This window comes from Crassostrea angulata, chromosome 7 (genome assembly GCF_025612915.1).
Source record: "Crassostrea angulata isolate pt1a10 chromosome 7, ASM2561291v2, whole genome shotgun sequence".
Classification (NCBI taxonomy): domain Eukaryota; kingdom Metazoa; phylum Mollusca; class Bivalvia; order Ostreida; family Ostreidae; genus Magallana; species Magallana angulata.
The window spans coordinates 49147220-49171031 of record NC_069117.1 but is presented as its reverse complement, the minus strand read 5'-3'; the positions used below and the strand labels follow the sequence as shown (position 1 = coordinate 49171031).

At 33.0% G+C, this 23812-nt stretch overlaps 1 protein-coding gene across 3 annotated transcripts in view; it reads left to right on the top strand.

Moving 5' to 3' along the window:
* LOC128157100 (protein Fe65 homolog) overlaps window positions 1-23812 on the top strand; it is a 51098-nt gene that overhangs the window by 484 nt on the left and 26802 nt on the right. Inside the window, exons 2-3 of one of the 3 annotated variants that reach the window (XM_052819470.1) lie at window positions 5503-5560; window positions 18295-18343. The exons of 1 other annotated variant lie outside the window; for it this stretch is intronic. In XM_052819470.1, coding sequence (XP_052675430.1) covers window positions 18325-18343 — 19 coding nt within the window. In that variant the 5' untranslated portion in view covers window positions 5503-5560; window positions 18295-18324. The remainder of the gene's footprint in view (window positions 1-5502; window positions 5561-18294; window positions 18344-23812) is intronic. One more of the 3 variants, XM_052819471.1, reaches the window with a different exon arrangement.

Below are 23812 nucleotides of genomic sequence, written 5' to 3'. Positions count from 1 at the left end.
TTTCCTCCCTACTCATATACTTACCTGCCTACTGCACGGTACATGCATGCACAATTACTTTAAAAATGGATCGACATGACAGTAAAGTATGGCCCTTGCTAGTTTATATATATATAAAATCTCTATATTAAAAAAAGATTAAAAACAAATCATATGTCAATGAGGCAGGTATCGCAGACTATACTGAAATAGCCAGTACACTCATTACAGATGTTTGATCCACCTCTAAATTTTTCGCGGGAAATATAGCGCGAGTGCACTGTGACGTCATCTATGACTTTGTTCGTCTTTGTTTACGTTTCTCGATTCAATACGAAGGTATGGAAGCATGTAACAAATCTTTTGAGTCTCGCCAAAGCATATGCGGTACTCAGAACGTGTCTTCAAACTTTAAGTCACCGTAAATTACGAGTTAAAAGTCGGCCATTTTTGGCATAGCACCACGGGTGTAAACATTAGAGAGCATTATGGGACGTAGACAAAAAATTTTGTTTGATGAACTGTAGGTTTAGCTCGTTCTTTTTCCCGCGCACACTGGTTCTTAGAGCTCGCTTCGCTAGCCGGCGCTGCGCGCCGGCGAGCTGCGCTCGCTATTAGACAAGATAGAAGAAATGTGTGAGAAATTGAATAAGAATATACGATATAGTAATTGTGGTTTACTCTTGTAAAGCAAATCAGTGAAATACTCTTGTAAGTCAAATCAGTGAAATATTGGCATCGTTGTGCAGCATCTAACAGTCTAAGATGATCTTACTATAAACTAGATATGCTATAAACAGCTATATTGCAGTCTGCTTTTATTCATTTTTATTCATTCAAGCCTGTACTTACTGATCTTCGCATGTTGAATCATTAAAAAAATTAAAGAGGATTTAGATTGATCATTCATTCAACAAGATTTGTTCATTTATAATATTCCATTTGCACATGTAACTGTTTTAAAAATAACCCAAGGATTTGACATGCTGACATCACTACATTGTTGCTAATTTGCATATTCCCATTCTTTGGATTTATTTTGATAGAATGTTATTGATTTTAGTCTTAAATTTTGGAAACTTTAAATAAAGGAGTGTTCTGAGGTGCCGGTGGGTGTGGGATGGGATATTCTCTATGCTTATTTTGATTATTTAAGCAACAGACAATCCTTGGATTTTCTTGGGGATAAACTCAAACATTATCTAATCCTCACATATGTACAAACGTGGAGATATCCTTGTAGCATGAATATTCATTTTCATGAATTGATTTATCTTTATAGCCCAGTTAATGAAGCATTGAACACTTAGATCTCTGGATGCTGCATTAATATCATGCAATTGTCTTGTCATGCCCTATATTAAGTAAAGGTACTCTTTAAAACTAATTTTTACTAATTATGCCCAATTAATGTAATGCATCATAAATAATCATGTAATATTAATAAAAGATAAATGAATGACGCAAACATAAATGCTAGTTTATCAATTTTGAGTACTTTGTCCACTTGCCATTAGACGTATACTGGTAGATTGAACTACATGTAGTTTACGCTTATAGCATGGAAACGCTTATGAATATGAATTCAATGATTCATAACAAACACTTAAAAATATTTTGATACATGAACAGAGGTTTCATTGTATACAGTGGAACCTTGCTAATCCATACACTTCTGTTCTAAACCAGATCCTCTAAACTTTGCATGAAGCACCCAATAAATGAGTTACTAGTGTTAGATTACATTGTTTACTGATTCTTTTCATATTCAAATTCATAAGGAATGTGAAGTGCTCAAAATGTTGAAGTCTTAATTAAAAGCTCCACTACTGTTACATATTATTATAAATGGATTGAATTTCATCATTATTAGGAAAATACAAAGAGATTACTGTGGAATCATTAATTTTCGTGGTGGCACAATTTTCGTGGAATTCGTGGGTATCTCTCATCCATGAATTAACATTATCCACAAATTACTAAATTAAAATTATTAAGTCATATTTCCTTTTGAGATATAAGATGAAACACAAAATTATGTCCCCACGAACCTGTAAAATTTAGACAATCTACGAAAATTGGCCCCCATGAATTTAAATGATTCTACAGTAATGCAATTGTTATACTCACCTGTTAATAACATTGATTGTTATGCTGTAAACTTTTTCAGTAATAGATTTTTTAAATGATTTCTTTTTTTCAAAAACAGGAATTTGATTAATTCGAACGTGATTGAACATCAATTTTTTTTTATGAATTGATAAACAAATGTCAACAATATTACATTGTATTTTGCATGCATTATGTTTTATACACCTGTGCACAATTTTACTCATCAACGTGATATAAGTTAAGAATACATAGTTTCATTCATCAATAGAAAAACATTCATTATGGTCTCATAAAGGTTTAATTCATTTTGTATAGCTGGATACATTAAAGAATCCTCCAATCAATAACATCAGTGATAGATACATGTATCAGTGATCCATCTGCTAAACTTAGAACAGTCTGTACGAACACTGCAGGTGTGAAAGTTAGGGCTCTAATTCAGCAGGATTTTTGTAATATTTTGTTTGGATGAAAGATGGCAGTCATTTCCCCCAAAACCCTTTAATCCTAAGCAAGCCATTGATTAATGTGGACGTATATATAGATAAGATATTGATAACACCATAATATCCTTTGTTTTATTACACATGATATTCATGGTAATAGACTAGCCTTAATCTTTTAAGAATATGTTCTATTAAAATATGGGATAACAACAGTGCTATCATCACAAGCCACAGTGAGAGGTCTACATTTACATATTGCTCTCAAATTCCAACCAGCATGTACCGGCCGGTACATGTTGGCTGTAGTTTGTTTACTAAGTAACACTGCCAGACTAGTTGCTTTATCAATGCCATTACAATATTTCCAATGTTATTGCTCCAATTCAGTGTTTTTTGGAGCATAAATGCTTTGCAATTATATGTCAACACAACCATGCCTGTAGTCTCCTGTTTAGTCTCTGGCCTCCTATTGATTTTCCACATTCGAGTGTGCAGCTGAAATGCTCATCGTTTGGGAAGAGGCAGTCTTGGTATCTTTTTGTTACGCATATTGATTTTTTAGCTACTTTTTTCCTTCTGAAGGGAAACATAGGCCGGTGTATTTGAGTCTATCCCGTCAAATATTTATTAGGATAAAAGAGTGGTTTGACCCCTAAAACAATGGTCTATTCTTTGATTTATCCACCATTCATATTCCCTAGCATCTTACACTGCAGAGGTGAATTTTTTCACCCGTGTTCAGTATGCGTCATTCCTATACACTTTGAAGGTGTAAAAAACAGAATTAGAAACCTCTCTTTGTATTGGTGAATGTAGCACAAAGTGGTACTTGGCTGGAATTATGATAGGAATTACAAATTCCAAAGCATTCTTAGATTGTTCAATAACTCACTGCCACTCAGTTCCTTCATTTGTGATGAACTTGGTGTATCCAATATTCCAATAAAACAAAAAATTCGGTTTCATGTTTTCCATGTTTTGAATTCTCTCTGAGAATACTCTACCTCATAAACTTTATGATTTGTACCCACTATGATTCTTTCCATCCTAAAAAATGTTTGTGTTGACTAGCAGTACTTTTAAAATTCTTTTCTCAATAGCTGAGTTCCACAATGGACAATTATGGTATCTAAAGATACCATATATCAACAGAATATGAACTACCTAGCTTGAATATATTGTGACAGAAACAGGGGTGTTTGAAATTTTATGTATTATGCAACCAGTATTTTTATGAAGAAACCTAAAGAATCTTTAGAACTGATGGTTGAAGGGTGTTCTTTGTGAGCATGGTTGAGTGACATGATGATATTAATGAACTATGTGTATCGATTGTCATTACTGGAAAGTGTATCAAGAGTGGAAAACAAATTATGTGAGGAAGAGAATAAGCTGTTAGGCTTTATAATGGAGATACCTTACGAAGCTGTCAAAGAAATGTCATCATCCAGAGGAGCCAAAGTCCATTAGCTGGTTACAATCCTGATGGAGTAGGTGTCCTTGTGTAGGGAATAATTATCAAAATAATTATAGGGTGAGGTCAAAAGTCCACAATGCTCAAAAAGTGGTCTTAGATTCAGTTGAGCTATATATATATATATATATACATATACATTTAAGATGTTTGATTACTAAATTACAACCTGTACCTTGAATTTTAAGTGGTAACGTAAAGATTTTTCACATTACAGTTCTATACTGGCTGGTATCAAACACTTGCTGTACGTAGATAGTACCTGTTCAACTATGTAATGTAGGAGGCTGTGGGCAAACTTCAATGTTTAATGTCATTTAAACTGGTTTTTAAACAAAGACTCATTCTCTCTGAAATGTGATACATTGTGTCAGTTTTATGGCCCTGTAATCAAGTAAAAAAGACTGGATGATCACGGCCAGTAAGACTACATGAATTTCCTGGAGAGCACGGGTAGATCTAGTGGGTAATTTGTACAGCATACAGCTGCTGCCTCCTTGGTAAAACTTGTCATGATACCACTATTGAAGTAAATGACCTTGACATTCAAAGGTCATGTCTCTTTTTTCAATAGTTGATTGTACGACTAAAATAACTATAGAGAAAATGAGACAACTTTTGAAACTTGTAAATAAACAAACTAGATTTTCTAAGCGTGACAATGATTTTAAACTATGCAACAAGATGTGCTTGATAAACACAAATGCCCACGGACATGGGCAAGTTATAATGTAATCAAGAAATAGGCATTCCAATTGAGTAGGTTTACAGAAGTTGTGTACCTCTAACCATTAGTTACATGATTATATCAATCACAAACAAATATGGGAACTTTGATATGAGTTAAATTTTTCCTCATTATTTCTAGATTTTAAAGGAAAGTCTTAATTGTGGATTTTTGTGTGTTTTTACACTTTTGATTTGCACATTCCACATTTATAGAGTAACAATGTAAGTATGTCTGCCTCTCTGGCATGCACAGATCTAGATATCTAGGGATCAATTCAAGCCATAGATTGAAAAGTCATATGAGAGATCTTTTATGTCAAGGTCGTTTACCAAGGTTATATTGCTGAATGCCTGACTGTTCTGTTGTCTGGTAGACGTCATGCTTTATACCCGTATGTATTATCAATAACTTCCTGTAATATAGCAGTCCAAATGTCTCTGTGGTAGATGCCTAGCACTATTGATGAGGAAATCAATAACAATTGCATTATTGCATTACAATTGATTTTCAAGACAGTTTGGATGTAAGCAGTTGTTTATATATTCAAGTCATTTCACCTCAGATGAATTGTGATTTTGATGTACCATAGACCATTGTCTTTCAGAGAAAATCCATTTGTGGATGGAAAGGGATATATTGATAACTCATTTTGTGAAGAGGATGAGATTTTCTTTTCCTGTATTGTAGAATACAATACAATCATTACAGGCACAATCAGTGAATATATGTACTGTGGTGTAATGGGTGAACTCTATTTGCAGATATTGATCCAACACTGAATTGTAGGCGCCATATTGTTCTCAACACTCCCAAGTCACAGTGAGTATGATTCATTAATGAGATCCATTTCTAGTTAAATTAACGAAGAAATGACTAATGGCGTTAAATTATATATCGAAATTATTCAGTGGTAAAAATTCAAAGAAAAACTCAACATTTTATACTCCTGTAGCAATGACTTGCAAATATATGTGTGTGTATCACATTTATGAAATTTTTATGTACATTTTATTGAATCATACATATGTATCATCTGTCAGAAATAAACATTCCAATCATTGTCTAACCTCAGATAAAACTCTGACTAATTTTTAGAAAGATTTGTACATTAAAACGAGTTTGAAAACTTTTGAGACCCAATAGAATGAAAGTTGTAATTACCTAACAATATAGCACATAGTGTTCTCCTTATTAAGGTGTTATGGGACACCTGTCGATATAAATGTGTATATGAAATAATTATAATTTTCAAATTCTACAATATTCATCCCAAAAATATGTTTTAAAATTTTTGGGAAGGGTAATAATTATTAAAGCCTCAGCGGGATTCAAACTCATGACATATAGATTGGTAGTCAATGCTCTAACCCACTGCACTACTTCGTAAGGAAACTATTCTGCAAAAGAAAAAGTTTATCAAATTTTACTTGATGTTATTGTTCATTTCGATCGGAAATAGGACACAACATGGAGTGTTGTCCCATACCACCTTAAGTGCATCAGTTACTTGGATCATTAAGAACAAGATATAGGTAGATGTAGACAAAAGTGCTTAAACTTGGCAGAGTAGTTTCTTGAAATATTATACAGAATTTAGTGGACAGGTATATTATATTCAATACTGTATATCTAGATACACTGCTTTCATCACCATGTCATTATAATCAATCCAGGATGTAATCATTCAATTCAAGAACCTTAGTATTTGGAGATGAAGTTATACTGATATTGATCGTTTAATTTTTCTGTTTTGATGTAATAACATTCTGGTTGTCATTAATAATCGTGGACAAACCACAGGTGACCACCTGCAATACGTGGTTGAGGAAATGGAATTGTTTTATCAGACACATCTCACATACCGGTATTATAATATAATTAACCTATATTCGTGTACAGTAGAACATGGTTACAGGGAATACACTTACAATGAATTTACCCATACAAGGAAGTCAATTTCATTCCCCCCGTAGTGTGATGTAGCAAATTCAGGTTATAGGAGGGTAGGGTGAGAGGGAGAACAAGACAGAAAGAGACTGCAGAAAATAGTGAAAGTAGAGGGGACTCAGCTTGTGTTCATTTATGAGGTCCCTATGATTGTGGCTGATAGAGAAGACTGGTGGTTTAATCATTTTCACTGTTTTCTGTAGAGTCCATATTGGAGAATAGTCCATCTTGATTATTGCTTATTGTAATTCTCTGACTGTTGACAGTAGTATATAAAATAATGGGGATGAAGGACCTTGATCTGTAATATCCTTCTGGATTGTTGATGGTAATGGCGACATTAGGACTCATTTTGTTTGTTTCCTAGCTAGGCCATTGTAGTTTGCTTTTTAGTGTATACTGCGGTTATGTTGATTATACCATGGTTTCAGTTTTATTTGAGTGCATCAATTTTCATGGTTTTAGTGAAAATTATTCTCAAAAATACCTTGATATTTAGCCAATGATGGTATCAAAATGTTTTTAGCTCACCTGAGCTGAAAGCTCAAGTGAGCTTTTCTGATCACTTTTTGTCTGTCGTCTGTCGGTCTGTTAACTTTTCACATTCTCAACATCTTCTCAAGAACTACTGGGCCAATTTCAACCAAACTTGGCACAAATCATCCTTAGGCAAAGGGGATTCAAATTTGTGAAAATTAAGGGTCACACCCTTTTTCAAGGGGAGATAATTAGAAATTTATGAAGCCAGGAAAGCTGAGAATTGTATGAAAGCATCCTCAGGTAGTGTAGATTCAAAGTTGTGAAAATCATGACCCCGGGGGTAGGGTTGGGCCACAATGGGGGTCGAAGTTTTACATAGGAATATAAAGAGTAAATCTTTAAAAATCTTCTTCTCAAAAACTAATCAGCCAGGAAAGCTGAAACTTGTATGGAAGCATCCTCAGGTAGTGTAGATTCATAGTTGTGAAAATCAAAACCCCCGGAGGTAGGTTAGGGTCACAATGGGGGGAAGGGTCGAAGTTTTACATAGGAATATATAGAGTAAATCTTTAAAAATTTTCTTCTCAAAAACTTATCAGCCAGGAAAGCTGAAACTTGTGTGGAAGTATTCTTAGGTAGTGTAGATTCAATGTTGTGAAAATCATGATCCCTGGGGGTAGGGTGGGGCCACATTGGGGGATTGGGGGGGTGTTAAAGTTTTACATAGAAATATTTAGAGTAAATCTTTAAAAAATCTTCTTCTCAGAAACTAATCAGCCAGATGATTCTTTATAATTGTTAAGACTTTGGCTCCAGGACAATTCTTTGGCCTCACAAGAAGGTTCAGTTTTGATGTAGCTTTATATCCCATATATAAACAATTGAGCAAAAAACGACGGCATCCTAACATCCAGACATGTCTTAAACTTATTAAAGCCCGACACTCTTAATGAAGCATTTGGTCAATTACTTATATGTCATAGCTAGTTAAGAGTGTTTTGGCGGTATTAATAGCACATGTCATTTCAAAATTGTAATTTAAGGCCCGCCTCGTCAGGAGTTCACCTTATGCAGAAATCAATTAATCTCTTTGAACTTCATTTGATTTTAATTTGGATCTAATGATCACCTATATTTTTGTGTTTACTGTATGCAACCATAGGAGGTGTTGTGAATAATTTTTTGCATACTTCGTCATGTTGTATGTTATCCCAGTATTTTAGTTTGATAAAAGTACATCAGTCAACCAAGTTTGTTTAAAATTTGATAGGACCCGACACTCTGACCACTTAATGAGTTTTTATTAAATGAGCTATTATGGAAGTGTAGAGTTTTTCAGCGGTTTTTAAAGAGAAAAGTGAGTTTTTGCTCTTAAGGTCCGCCTCATCAGGAGTCCACCTTATAGGTCACACATTATTGTAATCGAGAGTGAGTTATTAATTCGCCTATGTTTTTGTGTTTACTGTAGGCGATTATTGGTTCAATGTTAAAAATTTCTTTGCAGATTGGGTCTTTTTGCAGAAGCTTCCAGTGTTTAAGAATGCGTTTTTTCAGACCCTTAATATGAGGGTTATATTTAGTAATCGTGACATTTGGTTGGCGCTGTTTGCTATCCGAAGCTTTTTTATGTAAATACTTTGTTCTTTTTGTTTCACATATTTCACGGATAATAGGATCAGTTTCCTTATCAGAGTAGCCTCTCTTAGACAAATGAGTCTTAAACTTGTTTAAGATTTTTGTTAAGATCGATGGATCACTTGTATTTCTTGCTTGTCTGATACATTCACCTTTAACAAATCCTCTAAATACAGGATCTTTTTGAGAACTGCAATACTCAACATGTGATATGAATATAAAATCATCCTGTTAGAAAAGGGATTAATGATAATAAATATAAGAATATCCAGGGGGAAAAATGGATTTTATTTATACAGGATCTACATGTAATATGTTTTACGGTGCTACCGTTCTGGCGAGCGCAGTAAGAATTACACATACCTTGCATCATTGTCAACTTATAGTTTTATTAAGGTATCAACGAACGTCAAAGCATTTTTGAGAGAGTATTGCTCTACAATAAGTATGCCAAAGGTACTAATTTTAATGGTTATGATACATACAGCCCAACCCCTTCCGAGAGAGAGAGAGAGAGAGAGAGAGAGAGAGAGAGAGAGAGAGAGAGAGAGAGAAACCGGGCCGGTACCTGTTTGTAGGTGTGTTATTTCCCACTTTTAAATTTAATGTTCTGACTGTATGCAATATCTACATATTTTTGTAAACATTTTATTTTTTCATTAAGGTCTTCCGTTTCCAACGGAAGACCTTTCTATTATTGTGCTGGTTAAGATTATTCTTATTTTTCTTTTTTTTTTTTTTTTCTTCCTAGACGCGAACTTTGAGGCTTCATATCGTGCTCATTTCTGAACGGTTTTTGCTCAAATTTTCAGGGCTAATGGACTTTACAAAACACTATCTTCATCAATTCGTAAAAGTTAGAATTCCCTTTCCGGTAACGAGTTATTCCCCTTTTAAATTTTTTTAGGGCCTTTGGTTTCCAGACAAAGGCTCCGAGACTATGATAGCAGGGAATGAGAATCCAACGAATTTGAATAGCAGAGACATTGTAGTGGTGCACATTAGTTTTTGTTTTTAGATTACGTTTTTTATTTAGGAAAAGGTAGGGGTCAAAAAACAGGATTCCAAAAAGTGCAAAAATTTAGACATATTTTCCTTTATATCTTTTTAACAAAAAATATTTTGTAAAGACGTGTAGAATAAAAGTTGTGCAGAATATATAGGGCTTTCATTTAACACCAATAAAAAAGGGCTGGCCCCTTAAATTAAGGGCCAATAGCCTCTAAAAGTTTTTCCTAAATAACTCAAAAACGGTTAGGATTTTGATATGGCTGTCGCTGGAAAAGTTGCTTGTTGGGATCTCATAAAGGTCGTAACAATGTTATTTTGTAAGTGATTTGTGTAGTATGAGTGTAAAAAGCTTTACATGTTGACATGTACCTGTTTTCATTTGACAAGTTAACGAAAGTCTTTGTGCGTACAACTGGCATAAAGTTGCCGCAGAAAGTATGCTGGTTTATACAGGAGGCATTAATTCATAAGATTTTTTTTTGTTGTTGGAGTATAAGCTTTTCCTTTAGGAGTTAAAGTCATTGTTGTTAAGTTTTTATAGTGCACAATCATTAAAAACGGCAATTAGAAAACAAAACATTCTTTTTCTTTTCTAGTAAACCACAAAATTTGGAATTAAAAAACTCTGTGCATTACATTTTAGTTATTAACTCCATGCATTTAAAATCTACCTTGAATTAGAGCTGCATGTGTGTGTGTACCATTACGTAAGCTCTCCCTTGCCTGCGGCCAAGAAAATCGGTTACCATGCTCGCGGCTGGACTACCTAGCGGTCAGCGGTTATCTAATACACGAGAGTTGCGTCTCTCATATATGAGTTTATTTAGCCGCGAACTCAAGAATTGTTTAAGTTTTGATTACACAAAATCTTTTGTGGATTAAACGAGTGGATGTCAAGTAAGAAATAGTTCATCTAATTAATAAAAGCAATGTCATTCTCTAAAGCAATAATAGACATAGATCAATTGTGGGGTTTAAGTTTAAAATATATAACTTCTATTTGATAGAGTAAGGTCATTATACTGCAAACTTTTCAAATCTTCCTTGGTTCTGAGCTGTGCGTTTCTGTGCGTTGTACCTTTACGTAATATATTCTTCGTCCACGGCCGAGGAGATCAGCCACGGCTGCATTACCTAGCGGTAAGCGGTTATTTAATACACAAGATTCGCACACCGCGACTTACACTTACATGCATATGAACATGTTTGAGTTAATATAGCCGTATATACAAGAACTGTTTTAATTTTATGTTATAAAAGTTTGTCCTACTTGTATATATATTTAATTAAATATTTGAGTGTAAATGAATATTAATAAACGATATTACTCCAAATCGGAAAAATCGTTAGACATAAACTAATGGTTCGTTTGTTCAGGTAATTAAAGTACTTTAAAAACTGTACAATTAATGTTTTAAATCAACACCCCCCTTCAAATATTAAACCTTTAAATGATGATCATCCCTCGCACATGGCTGAGGAGATCCGGCGCGAGTGGATAAGTGATCCGCCATCGGTTCGTATTCTTCTACATGTACCTTATGACGCATTTATGTTTCATATTTTGCATGGACACAATTATATTTTATTATGTTTTCAACTATTATATTGGTTTAAGACGAAAATATAAATTGATTTTACTTGTACAGTTCCATGTTTCCGGTAGGGGCTAGCATGATAAAGGAATGCCCTGAATTGAGGCATTCGATTATTATTTTAAAAAATATTCACATGAGTTTAAACAACTTTAGATTATATTCTATCGGTCACATATTAATCACTTCTGTAGTTTCATTGTGGAAGCGAACTCATTGCTGCCCCCCCCCCCCCCTTTCCTCCCGCCCCGCTGACAGGTGCTCGCGCTGGATTTTTTTTTTAATTGGAGAAAAGATAACAAGATCTGTCGAAAATCATTTTTGGTGGATTCTTCTTATGTGTAACATTTTGTTTCACTTTCCCACCCCATTGTTTATTCGGCCAGTCTGTGTTAATTCAATTGCCGCATGCGACCGAGAATCTTGTGTCACTTCAGCGCACACAGCTCAGAACATTTATAGCCCCAGGTCATTAATTGTTATGTAATTGAGTAACAGTTGGAAGGGTGATTTTACTACATAAAATAATAAAATCATAATATAATCTATTTGAATTGAGTACCATGCGTATAGATTCCCATAATAATAAATTTTTTTTATTTCCTCTCTATGTTTACATTTAATTTTGTTCAAATAATTAATAAATTTTCTATCATTTAAATTGTGTGCTTCATCAAATACTGATTCCGATTACCTTGAAGTCATTAATTTTCCATTGGCTTTTGACAAAAGAGAGACGCCTGACCATCCAATGAAAACAAATACACAGAGTTTGATTGACAGGTTCAGCCCGGTGCAGGTCTCACCCGATGTCCGAGGTTATGTGTGCTGTTTGTACACAGCCGAATGGTCTCAGTAAGAGTTATCAGTAGGAGTTATCGATGTAAATAAATAATAAAAATACATGCCTATCAAAACATGATCGTGCAAGTTAAAGTTGATTAAGGTTTGTTCCAATAGAAATCATGTTTCACTTACTGTATTTAATATTTTTTATGTATAGCGAATTTTAAAATTGTTTCAGTACTGAAACATCGCATGAAAACGTTAAATATACATGTACTCTGTAACTAGTCGTCTTTTAATACATATACCTTTCTTTTGTTTGTTAAAAATTCGTTCAATTTTGTTAAAGTAATGTAAAACACGGGCGCCATTTTGAAACAATTAACTTGTCAGAGAGTTCCGAATGAAATCTGATGAACATTTCACACGGTTCTCGCACGCTTTGCCCGAAACGCTAAACGGTTTACATGAAACTCTAAAAGGTTTACACGAAACGTTTCTCGCACGTAGGCCGCACGCTTTTTTGGTGTAGTAGTACGTTTTAGGGTCTGTAAATTTTGTCAGCATGCAATTCTAAACTTGCACATAGTCTTCAAAAAATTTCGAAATAATTTAATATAGAAGTTATCTTTGAGAAAAGTTTACGTGTTTTGTAGGCGGGTTTAGTTTAAAAAAGAAATACACTTCCTGACATGAATCACGAGTACATACTGTTTATAACAATGCTTGCTACCCTTTGAAAATTTAACTCGCCATTAAACATCTCATTTTTTAAAGAATTTTTGAAACGATTACATAAACTCTGCTCGACAAATAGTTTTCCTAAAATATTTTCTTCCTTTCTTTTTTCAAAACACGTTTTATATACAGGCTTTCAATCACAACACGTTTTTATAACAAAAGCAGAACTGAAAGTATAGTCATTATAATCGTTTGACACCATATAACATATATTTTCAACTCGCAGCAACAACGGAAGACCTACTCGGGGCTTTGCCACGAGCTCTGCTCTAGTTTTATTCCTTTTTATTTATTTCAAAATGTTCTATTGTTTATTTCCTCCCTACTCATGCATGCACAATTAGCTTTAAAATGGATTGATATGACAGTAAAGTATGGCTCTTGCTAATATATATACATGTACATAAAATCTCTCTATTAAAAAAGATTAAAAACAAATCATACGTCAATGAGGCAGGTATCGCAGTCTATAATGAAATAGCTAGTACACACATTACAGATGTTTGATCCACCTCTAAATTTATCGCGGGAAATATAGCGCGAGTGCACTGTGACGTCATCCATGACTTTGTTCGTCTTTGTTTACGTTTCTCGACTCAATACGGGGGTATGGAAGCATGTAACAAATCTTTTGAGTCTCGCCAAAGCATATGCGGTACTCAAAACGTGTCTTCAAACTTTAAGTCACTGAAAATTACGAGTTAAAAGTCGGCCATTTTTGGCATAGCACCAAAAAGCAGGTGAAAACATTAGAGAGCATTATGGGACGTAGACAAAAAATTTTGTTTGATGAACTGTAGGTTTAGCTCGTTCTTTTTCCTGCGCACACTGGTTCTTAAAGCTCGCTTTGCTCGCCGGCGCTGCACGCCGGCGAGCTGCACTCCCTATTATTGTACATTGTCCAGATAGTTTGTATTATGACTCCATTAAGCAGATTTTATCAGGGTTGGCCGGGAAATACCAGTGCTGGGAATTACCGGTGGTAAATACCGGTATTTCCCGTCCCGGTAAATACTACTGTTTTCCACTAAACTGGGAAATACTGGGAAATACAAATTTATAATCTTTATTTCTTTAGTTTGTTCAATGTAAAACTTATGTTTATGATAAAAGATATTAACAGTAAGCATCAAAAACTAATTTATTATACTTCCCCATTTCACTGTCAGTTTATAAATCTTAAATTCACCAGATCACCTATTCCAAAAGATTTCTATAGCTGCTAATGTACAAATTTTAGTCCAGTTTTTTTTAACTTCAAGTTTTGTGTTTTACAGATTTATAATTCAAAGCACAAAATAAACTGTTATAATTAGTGTAGGTGTTAATTACAAGTAAAAATTAAATAATCACACATGTTGTTTTAATAAATAATTACACTTGACAGTTTTGTGCTCCTGTTTTGGTGAGATATATACTATGAGTGGGGCTAATTGGCTTCTTCTTAGGTGTGTTGCATACTGAGGTAGTGACACAGTCACACTTTATTTTTCACAATTTTCTTGCCCCATTTTCATATTCACCAAATAACCAGAAAATGGAACCTTTGATATAATGTTTATGATAACCATGATAACTGTGTAGATGCACCTATACCTGATTAAAGCCTTAAAAACAAATTACAATGGTATATGAATGAACCATGTTTTGAGTATTTATAAGAGATAACCAATGCATTACTGACCAGTCAAAACTTGTTAAAATCAAAGAACATTATAAAATGTCATTGCTGACAATGTGTACTATTGTCTACATCCCTACAGATTTAATTAAGACTAATGTCTTAAGTATAAAGTACTATGATATGTAGTTGTACTTTATTTCCCAGTATTTCCCGGGAAATACCAGTAATTCCCGGGAATTACCAGTATTTCCCACCGTCCTGGGAAATATGAGTATTTCCCGCTTTTTTGCCAACCCTGGATTTTATCATACCTATTGTTCCTCAGGTCAGCGATGTGGCCCATGGGCTTCTTGTTATACATTGCATTTCAATGAACATTATTTTTGTGGATCAGCTACTAACTCAACTCAACAACAAAAAATTAGTATCCAACAAACAGTTTTTCTTTTATATAATCTATAGTAAAGTTAAAGAATTTGAAAGGGGTCAGATTGATAGGTTAAATCATTGCTCTTAATATAATATGATACTCTTGAGCGCTTTGTAATGGTAATTAAAACTAGTTTCATACTGATCTTCATGTGAAGTTGTTGTTGGTGCTCTTTTTCCAGTTGTAAATTTGCTAGACCTTGGGATCATTAAATGTTCTTTTTTCAATTAAGATTGTAATCTGAGAATGGCATGTGTGGTGCTCCATTATTCTTCTCTCTTTCTCAAAAAAACTTATCAATACCCTAAATAAAGGACAAGTTATCAATTTACTTTGATTACTTAAATACATGCAACTTGATTGCTTGAGAGATGAGTTCAGTTAACTAGCAGGCTTGTTATAATATTTACACACCCGCTCCCCCTAGGTCCATGATACTGTAGATTCCTTATTTTAGGCGAGTACTTAATTCCGCAATTCAGCTGTTTTCCATCAAATCGTGAAAACATAAAAACTCAGAAATTTTATCATTGTTTCGTGTGGTTTTCATATGTCTGAAAAATTAAAGCGAGATCTTAAAATTTGCGAGATATGCTTCTCGCGAATTTTACGCGGATATTAACTCCTGGCATTTACCTAATTAAAAATCTACAGTAATTGTCATCCCCTTAGATCTACCAGTATGAAGAGATTGCATGTTATTTACCTTTGGTTTTTTGATAACTAAATATCAAAACCTAAATTTTAATCTAAGATAATAATCATAGCACAAGATGTACTGTTAGGTATAAAACTTTTATAACATCTAAAGGAGATTCTGTTGTCTTTCCAAGAGTAAACAACAGTATTACGTAAATTTTACCTCAACGTAAAATTATCTTAACAAAACAGTCTTCATATTTTTTACCATTTATTGAATAAATGAAACATTGTTGAAATGTTTTTTGTTACATCATTTTGATAACAAACTTTTCAAGATAATGATATGAATATTTGCAACAAATCTAAATACAGTAAAACTCCTTTAGTATAAACACAGATACAGCAAAATCTTGGATATAGTGAAGCTTTGCGGAGTCCTTGGCAAAATTCTTAACAAATTCTTGCAAACTTTTACAATTAAAACAAAATTGGTTATAATAAATTGACATACATTGAGAATTAATTTTGAGTCATGTAGAGGTGAAAAATAATAAAAATTTACTTCGTTTACAACAAATTGATTTATAGTATTAAAATTTATCTATATTTACCATCTAACTATTTTAGGTTTCTAGAGAAGGTATTTTATTTAATGTCTCAGTAAGCACACATTATAGAAAAATAGGACTTAGCTATAACTTGAGTTTTATTTTCGAAATAATAAATATGGAATCATTCTTTGATGTTTGTTGGGGTATAAATACAGGTTAGTACTTTCAGGGTTTATGATAGTTGATCATGTGACCAATCTGTATTTATGTGCCAATAAACTTTAGAAAAATATTTCTTATTCCTTGAAATATTTCCCATTTCACACACTATTTTACAAACTGTTAAAAGAAAATGAAACTTCCTATGGTCTTTAGTTTTATCAGTGGATATCTATATTGTGCGATTTTATATTTGCTTTATCCAAAAGATTGAAAAAGTGTATATACTCACGAGGCCTATCGAGCGAATATAACCTGGTCCATTTTAACAAGTTGAATAAAGCAAATGTAATATCAAACAATTATAGATGTTTTATTTAAACTTTTATTTATCTCATACAATTTGATTTATATTATGAAGCTTTTGAGACAGCCCCTTAAATGACAGGAATTAACTTCTTTTTTTAGACTAATTGATGATGGAACATTGTTATGTGGTCATTGTAACCTTGCACAATACAATTTAATACATCATTTTGGAGAGAAATATATTAGCTGTTTTAATGTAAAGTTTCACTAAAATGAACCTTAAGTGAAGCATTTTTTATCTCTAAATATAGTTTTCTTAAAGCTAAATCACTTAATTAAATGAAAATGCTAAAGACTTGAATAGTCAAGTTTGTTGACATAGGCCTAGGCTACCCAAAGTTGTGAGTGCTCATTAGTTTGAATTGACTCGAACAAGGAACAGTTGTTGTGTTTTATGAAACAAACACTATTGATTTGAAGTAGAAAATATTGAATAAGGATCTTAATGAAATACGGTAAAAGTCTTGGGAGTCATTATTTTGGTAGGTTTTTTGTTTATAGAAACACAACCAAAGTGTTCTGTTTTCATCAGGATAGACTCATTGATAGCTAACTTGATTTGCAGTTTCATTAATTAGACCTACACAATGTGTTCTCCTTCATATTTGTAATTTAAATCTTTGACAAAATTCTTATGATTTATTATTTTGGTAGTAGAAATGATGTGGAATATACAAGATAATAATTGGAAATAGGTGACTGAAGGGCTGCAGCGAGGGGCTGTGTCAAAATTATTTTGGACCAGAAATATTTGATAAATCATCACCTGTAAATAAAGCAAAGGTTTATCACACGAGTAGTAAACACTACATATATGAGATAAATATTTACTTGCATGTGATTGTCTTAACACATAAATAAGTAAAAAGAGCATACAGTATTCAGTGTTTATGATTAATATAAAATCCTTGCACTATGTTTGCATAACAGCTTAATGAGATTGAAAATAATAAGTTCAACTCTCCCAGGAAAGCAATAATAAAGATGTAAAACATTAATTGTTTGACCTATGTTGAATTTAACCTAGAAACTGAAGGGAAAAACCCATCTGTTTGATAATTTGTTTATAATCAGAATACAGGTTGTAATTAATTTAACCACCAAAGTATTTCATCAATTTCTCTGATCTGAATTAGTCAAACCGTTTGAAAGGATTATTGGCCTTTCTTCGTGGTGACTCCAAGTCTGCGCCACGCTTTCTTCTCTTTCGTTTTCATACCCAGGGGCTGCAAAAAAACTTTTCTTTGAACTGGAATATAGTTTTCATGCTTTCAGATAAAGTTCAATAGCTAAACACCAGGCATTTCCTCCTCGGGTGCATTTAACATTTACATATGACATTTTGTCATTAATAAGTATTGATTTCTCCGAACCTGCAGAACGGTTATCTCTCGTAGTTATGATTTGAAAAAAAATATTTGTAATCAATTTTTGTGTAATTTCATTGGAATTGATTTTTCAGGATCATGTTACAACATTAAGTTGTGTGTCATTTCTCTCATTTAGATGTCCAATTTTGATCATTTTTATCCCATTGCCAATATTTATTAGCCAGGTCACACAAACTGCTATTGTTATTCCAGACTGTTTGTTATGACAATACAAAGGACATAATGGCCCAGTCTCCTAATGGTGAGTGAAAGAAAATCTGTTGTGTATCAGCGTCTGCTTGTTTTTGAATTCAGTGTATTACCCTCAGTTTTTCCTAGTGCTGAGATATTCCTCTTATCTTTTCTTTACTTTTGGTGAGTTATGAATTATATTCAATATTGTGTGAGTTATGAACCAACATCTGAACCAACATCAGCTGCAGTACTCCTTGGCCATAAGAGGAAGCCAGTAGTTATGTTATTTAATTAAATTCTAAAGACCAGAGTTTCTTATGAGTCATAGGACCCAGAGTTCTCTGATCAATAGTTGTTAGCTAGTGGTGATGGGGAAAAAAAATTTCAAGCTAAAGGGGAATAACTCTATTTTTGTCCTTGAATTATTCTCAGATTTCATAGGAGTTATCTCTCTTAGCTCAAATACCCATAATTTTCTACAACCTCTTTTTTCATAAATAACACTAGTACTGTCTGTTAAACAATATATTTTCAAAATTGATAAATTACACAGTAAATACCATTTTAAACATGTTTTTCTTCAAAACATTTGTGCTTTGTTTTTACACTTAACTTGATATGGTCTTTGTCTTTCTGGTAATATAGCAAATTGCATGCACAATCTATGCACACTGTTTACCTAACTCTGTTCATAAATGTCTTTGCATGGTTTTATTTAATACTGATGTAAACAGTGTCCCATACTGTAACTTTGAATGGTAAGAATTAATCTTGTTCAGTTAAAAAAAATTACAAAATTTTTCCATGTACAGTGGAATCATTAAATTTTGTCTGGGCCAATTTTCGTCGATTACTTAAATTTTACAGGTTCGTGGGGACATAATTTTGGGTATTCTCTTAAACCTACAAAGGAAATATGACTTTATTACCCTAATTTATTAATTCATGGAGGATGTTAATTCGTGGATGAGAGGTACCCACGAATTCCACGAAAATTGAGCCACCAGGAAATCTAATGATTCCACAGTATACAAGTAAAACACGCTTATAACAAAGTCCCAAGGATGGGCGATTTTACTTCATTATAGACATAATTCATTATATCTATGACGTTTACAATATGTAATAAAGTCTCAGGGAATAAAAATCAATTGGCTGTAAGCATCAATTCATTATCAGTGTGTTCGCTATAACATACATGTATTTTTCTATAATTTTACTGCATTATAAATACTTTTACGATCACTATATAACAATGAAATATTTTTGTTGTTTGATTACAGATATGAATATATGATGGTTCGTGTATCTGTATATATCACTAGTAGAATATCTTGAGCAGCATTGAATGAAAGAAAAATAACTCGGTTTACTTTCCACATACCACTAAGGATGAATTGGAACTCCTTGCATGTCTAGGAGTAGTTCTGATTACATTTAGGATAGCCAGTTTAGACAAGTTTTACAGTACAGTACAAGTTATTTTGTCTATCCCATTCCACAAAAATAGGCAAATTGTGCATGTATTGTTGCAAGTTGTTGATAACTTCACTGTCATCTCGTACAATAACAGTGATTTATAAAAACAGATTGTCCCTGGCGAATATCCGTCAGCCTAGCCGAACATTTGAGTGAGATCCATTAATACTTGTTTTTGCCAACAATTCTCATGATTTAAAAAAAAATGATTTTTTCTAACTTTTACACATTGAATGAAAACTACATACAACAAACAAAATAGTGTGGTAAGTGGAGCATGATGTACACTGTCTTAATGTCTTTTGGTTGAAAACACTTACAAAATTAAAATGCTCCAAAAATTGTCAATATATAATGTTGTTAATCATATATTGAAATTGTCATTTATGATAATGAATTATGACTGATTGAAATTTTGACTTAAGTCTGAAATTGCTTCATGATCCTGAGGCCTGATTCAAGTGTCAAGACCCAGTGATTGGTAAACAGGAAAGTTCATGCTCAGGGACCATCCCAATGATTCTGTTTTCGTGACAAAATTCTGGATGTTATGGTTACAGTTTTTTTGCAGTTTTTGTAATCAATACAAACTACAATTACATGTAGTACCATATATACCATTAGTTCAAGAGTGGATGGAAAGATTTGTACATTAGTCAAGCTTAGTGAGGCTTAAAAATTGATTTCAGTCAACATTTCGGGGGAGGAAAGCACCAAAAAGGTTAATGGTTTATCCCATAGCAATGTTCGATATGGAATTCTGGTTGTATTTATTTCGAGTATTCTTTTGAGGTTTTAAGGAATAAAGATATGTATGTTAACTAAATGGTCTAGCCGGAGGACATTTGTCTAGAGAAGCAAAGGTTTAACCCGCCATGCACTTTGCCGACTCAAATCACTTGCCACCGTCAATGCAAAAATAGTTTTCTATCTTGGGACATGACAATGAAATCGGTCACTGATTTTTCAAATCCTTAGATATACGGTAGAAATTGATTGAATTTTATTTTTCATCTTCCTCCAAAGATTTGCGCATAGCTGATTAATACCTCAAGGCATAGAATGCACAAAAAGAATTATAAGGCTTTTTCTCTGTCAAACTTCAGACATTGTACCATTTTTGTGTTGATAAGTTAGCATATATCCTATAGCAAACTATTGAAAGAAATAATTGTTTTCTTAATGCATGGGGTGTTTGATGTATTTGATTGACTTTTACAGAGAATGGATGTTGTGGTATTATCACCTGTTAAAAAACCAATTTTCATATATGTTGGGATTGAACAAAACCACATCACAGCATTATGATGTCATTTTGTAATGAAGGATTTGCTGTGTACTACCGTAGTCGTGTGCTAATGAAACGCTACATTTAATAAAATCACAGACGGTGTAAAGAGTCTGATGTCCACAAAATCTATTAAAACATGAAAATAGTCTGTCCTTTAGATTCGATTTAAGGAATTTCAACAAATGGCTAATGAGAGTTCTACCTGGGAATAAAATTGGACTTTATGACCAAATTAAGAATAGATCGATGATTTTAATTGGTGTAGAACTAAATCTCTTGTGTAAAGTTTCAAGTGGCTGTTCCGTGGGAAAATCGAGGTCCCTCCACCATTGCCACTAATGCCAGTTACAGAAAACTTAAATTGCGCTATGTCTCACATTTCAGGATCTTTTAAACTCATGTACAAAACATGAGTTTGTATGAAAGCAAATTTATTTATTGACAGTTACATCTTTGAATTTTCTGTGAGGTTAAATTTCTAAAATTGAAAAGTTGTTCAATATGTGTTTTTGAAAGAAGAAAAAGTGATCTAGAAATAATCAATTTGAAATGATATTTGAAATCTTAATAATATCTATATTTTTCACCAATACTTTTGGTTACAAAATGATACACTCAGATGCCTAAAATATAAAAAAAAAAATGTTTTTACACTACAGAAGGATATTGAAAACTTTTTTTTTTTCAAAACAAATTTGAAAATACCAGTATCTTGATTGATGAATGCAGAATGTTAATGCTTTTTTTGCTTTATGTTAAAAATCATCCATTTCCCTTCAATATCGACCTAAAACATTAGAATTTTTTTTAAAAGATAGAATTAGTTTTAAATGATTTAATCAAATGAAAAGAAATATCTTACCAGTACCTAGTATATTTGTCACTTGAGTGTAACATTCCTCTACGAGAGGACTATTAAATTTGGTTGGTGTATATTACTTGTGCAGAAGTGACAATAGCCCATGTACTGGATTACTCCCCTTGGATGGACATTTATTTTAATTATTTGGGGCCATTCCTTGTCTGGTCATATAATCAAAGGTCATAAATTATAGCAGTGCACCGAAAGACGGATAAATAAAATGTAGTTGATATTTTGAAACTACTTCATGACATTTATCCTGGCTGTTAATATTGAGAATTTTTTTCATAGGGCCATTAATAAGTCCTTGTGTCAACGAAGTCTGGCAGTTTCCCCTCAGAACTTTTTGCTTGGTTTACAGTAGCTTAATACTGTACACTAAAACTTGTTTAGTATGAACACACATATAGTGAAATCTAAGATATATAGTGAAATTCCTTAGCAAAATTCTGAACAAACCCTTGATAACTTTTTATGGTTATAAAGAATTTGGTTATAACTAATAGACACATATATTGTGAATAGAGATAAAAACAATGAAATTTACATTTTTTTTTACAACAAATTGTTTAATTTCTTTTGTATAAAAGAAAAATCAATTACAAAATTGTTTGACTGAACATATCTCTAAGCACATAAATCCTTCAATTTATAGTCCAATTATTTTAGGTTTCTAATGAAGGTATTTTTATTTAATGACGCAATTAACACAAGCGATAGTCATGTAGGAAAAAACATTTTAATTGTAAAATCCCAAAACTTATTATTACAAATTGGTCATGATAAATATTGATAATTATAATGAATTTTGGATAAAGTGAAGTAAATCCACTAATCCTTAAGAACTTGCTCTGAGTTTAACTCTATCAGGTTCTCAACTACTGTCTGTTTCAGTTCAAACTCAACTATTTTTTCACTTTATTTTCTTATAGTACATTCTTGACTTCACGTACCTATGATAAATCTAGTTGTTTGTCGACGATTTAGATTCCAATCCTTGTTTTTAAGCATTAATGCAGCAATTCTTTTTTGGCCTAAAGAAGTACTGTATAGTGTTCATGATATGATAATTCTTCTACAGTTGCAGAGTAATTGAAATCGTGACAAAGTAAGGCAGATTTAGGATTACGGGAATCCTTAAAAATCAAGAATGAGGTGCAGTATTGCAAACACAATTGTTGAATAATGAGAATCAGAGAAAGGACTTTATTTGTTGTACCCACAATGGACAACTACAAAATCGTAGAGAGAAAAAGCAGTATTTTTCCTAAGGTTTCTGATTTTTCTGTGTAATCAATGTTTCAGCAGGTTTTGGCTAGACTGGTGCAAAATAAAAATCAATCTGGATTGGAAGAAGTACAGAGCGATTCATTATTTCACCATTTCTAGGGTTATAATTATATTTGCATACTCAAGAAAATTATTCATGGGCACATTTTGTGGTATTGTATCTTTGGAGATGGAAACGGTTGCTAATGACTGGCTTGCTTCAGTAGGAAATTGAAAGTGACAGAAGAATCCTTACTCCTTATTGAGTTTTCTTGGCCATGCTAGATCAAATTACAGACTTGATTCATGAACAAGCCCGCTCTGCTGTGGGAGGAATGGTCAAAGGCTTGTAACAGTGGACATGCTACAAGATCTCCCAATGCACTGGTCACATACTCTCACTATAACCTCTGAAGTCCACATTTCATTTCATATCATTAGATACAGTTTCTTACAGCAAGTGTATAATCAGCTGAAATAATTCTGCATGGTCCTTCATTTGGGAAATAATTCAGCATTTATTGCGATTTATTGATTCTTCATTTATCATGTGGTCCTTTTGGAGTGAATTTCTCTTTTGATAAATGAGTGTTATTTATTTGTCTTAATGTAATATTAGGGAAGTTTCAGCACAG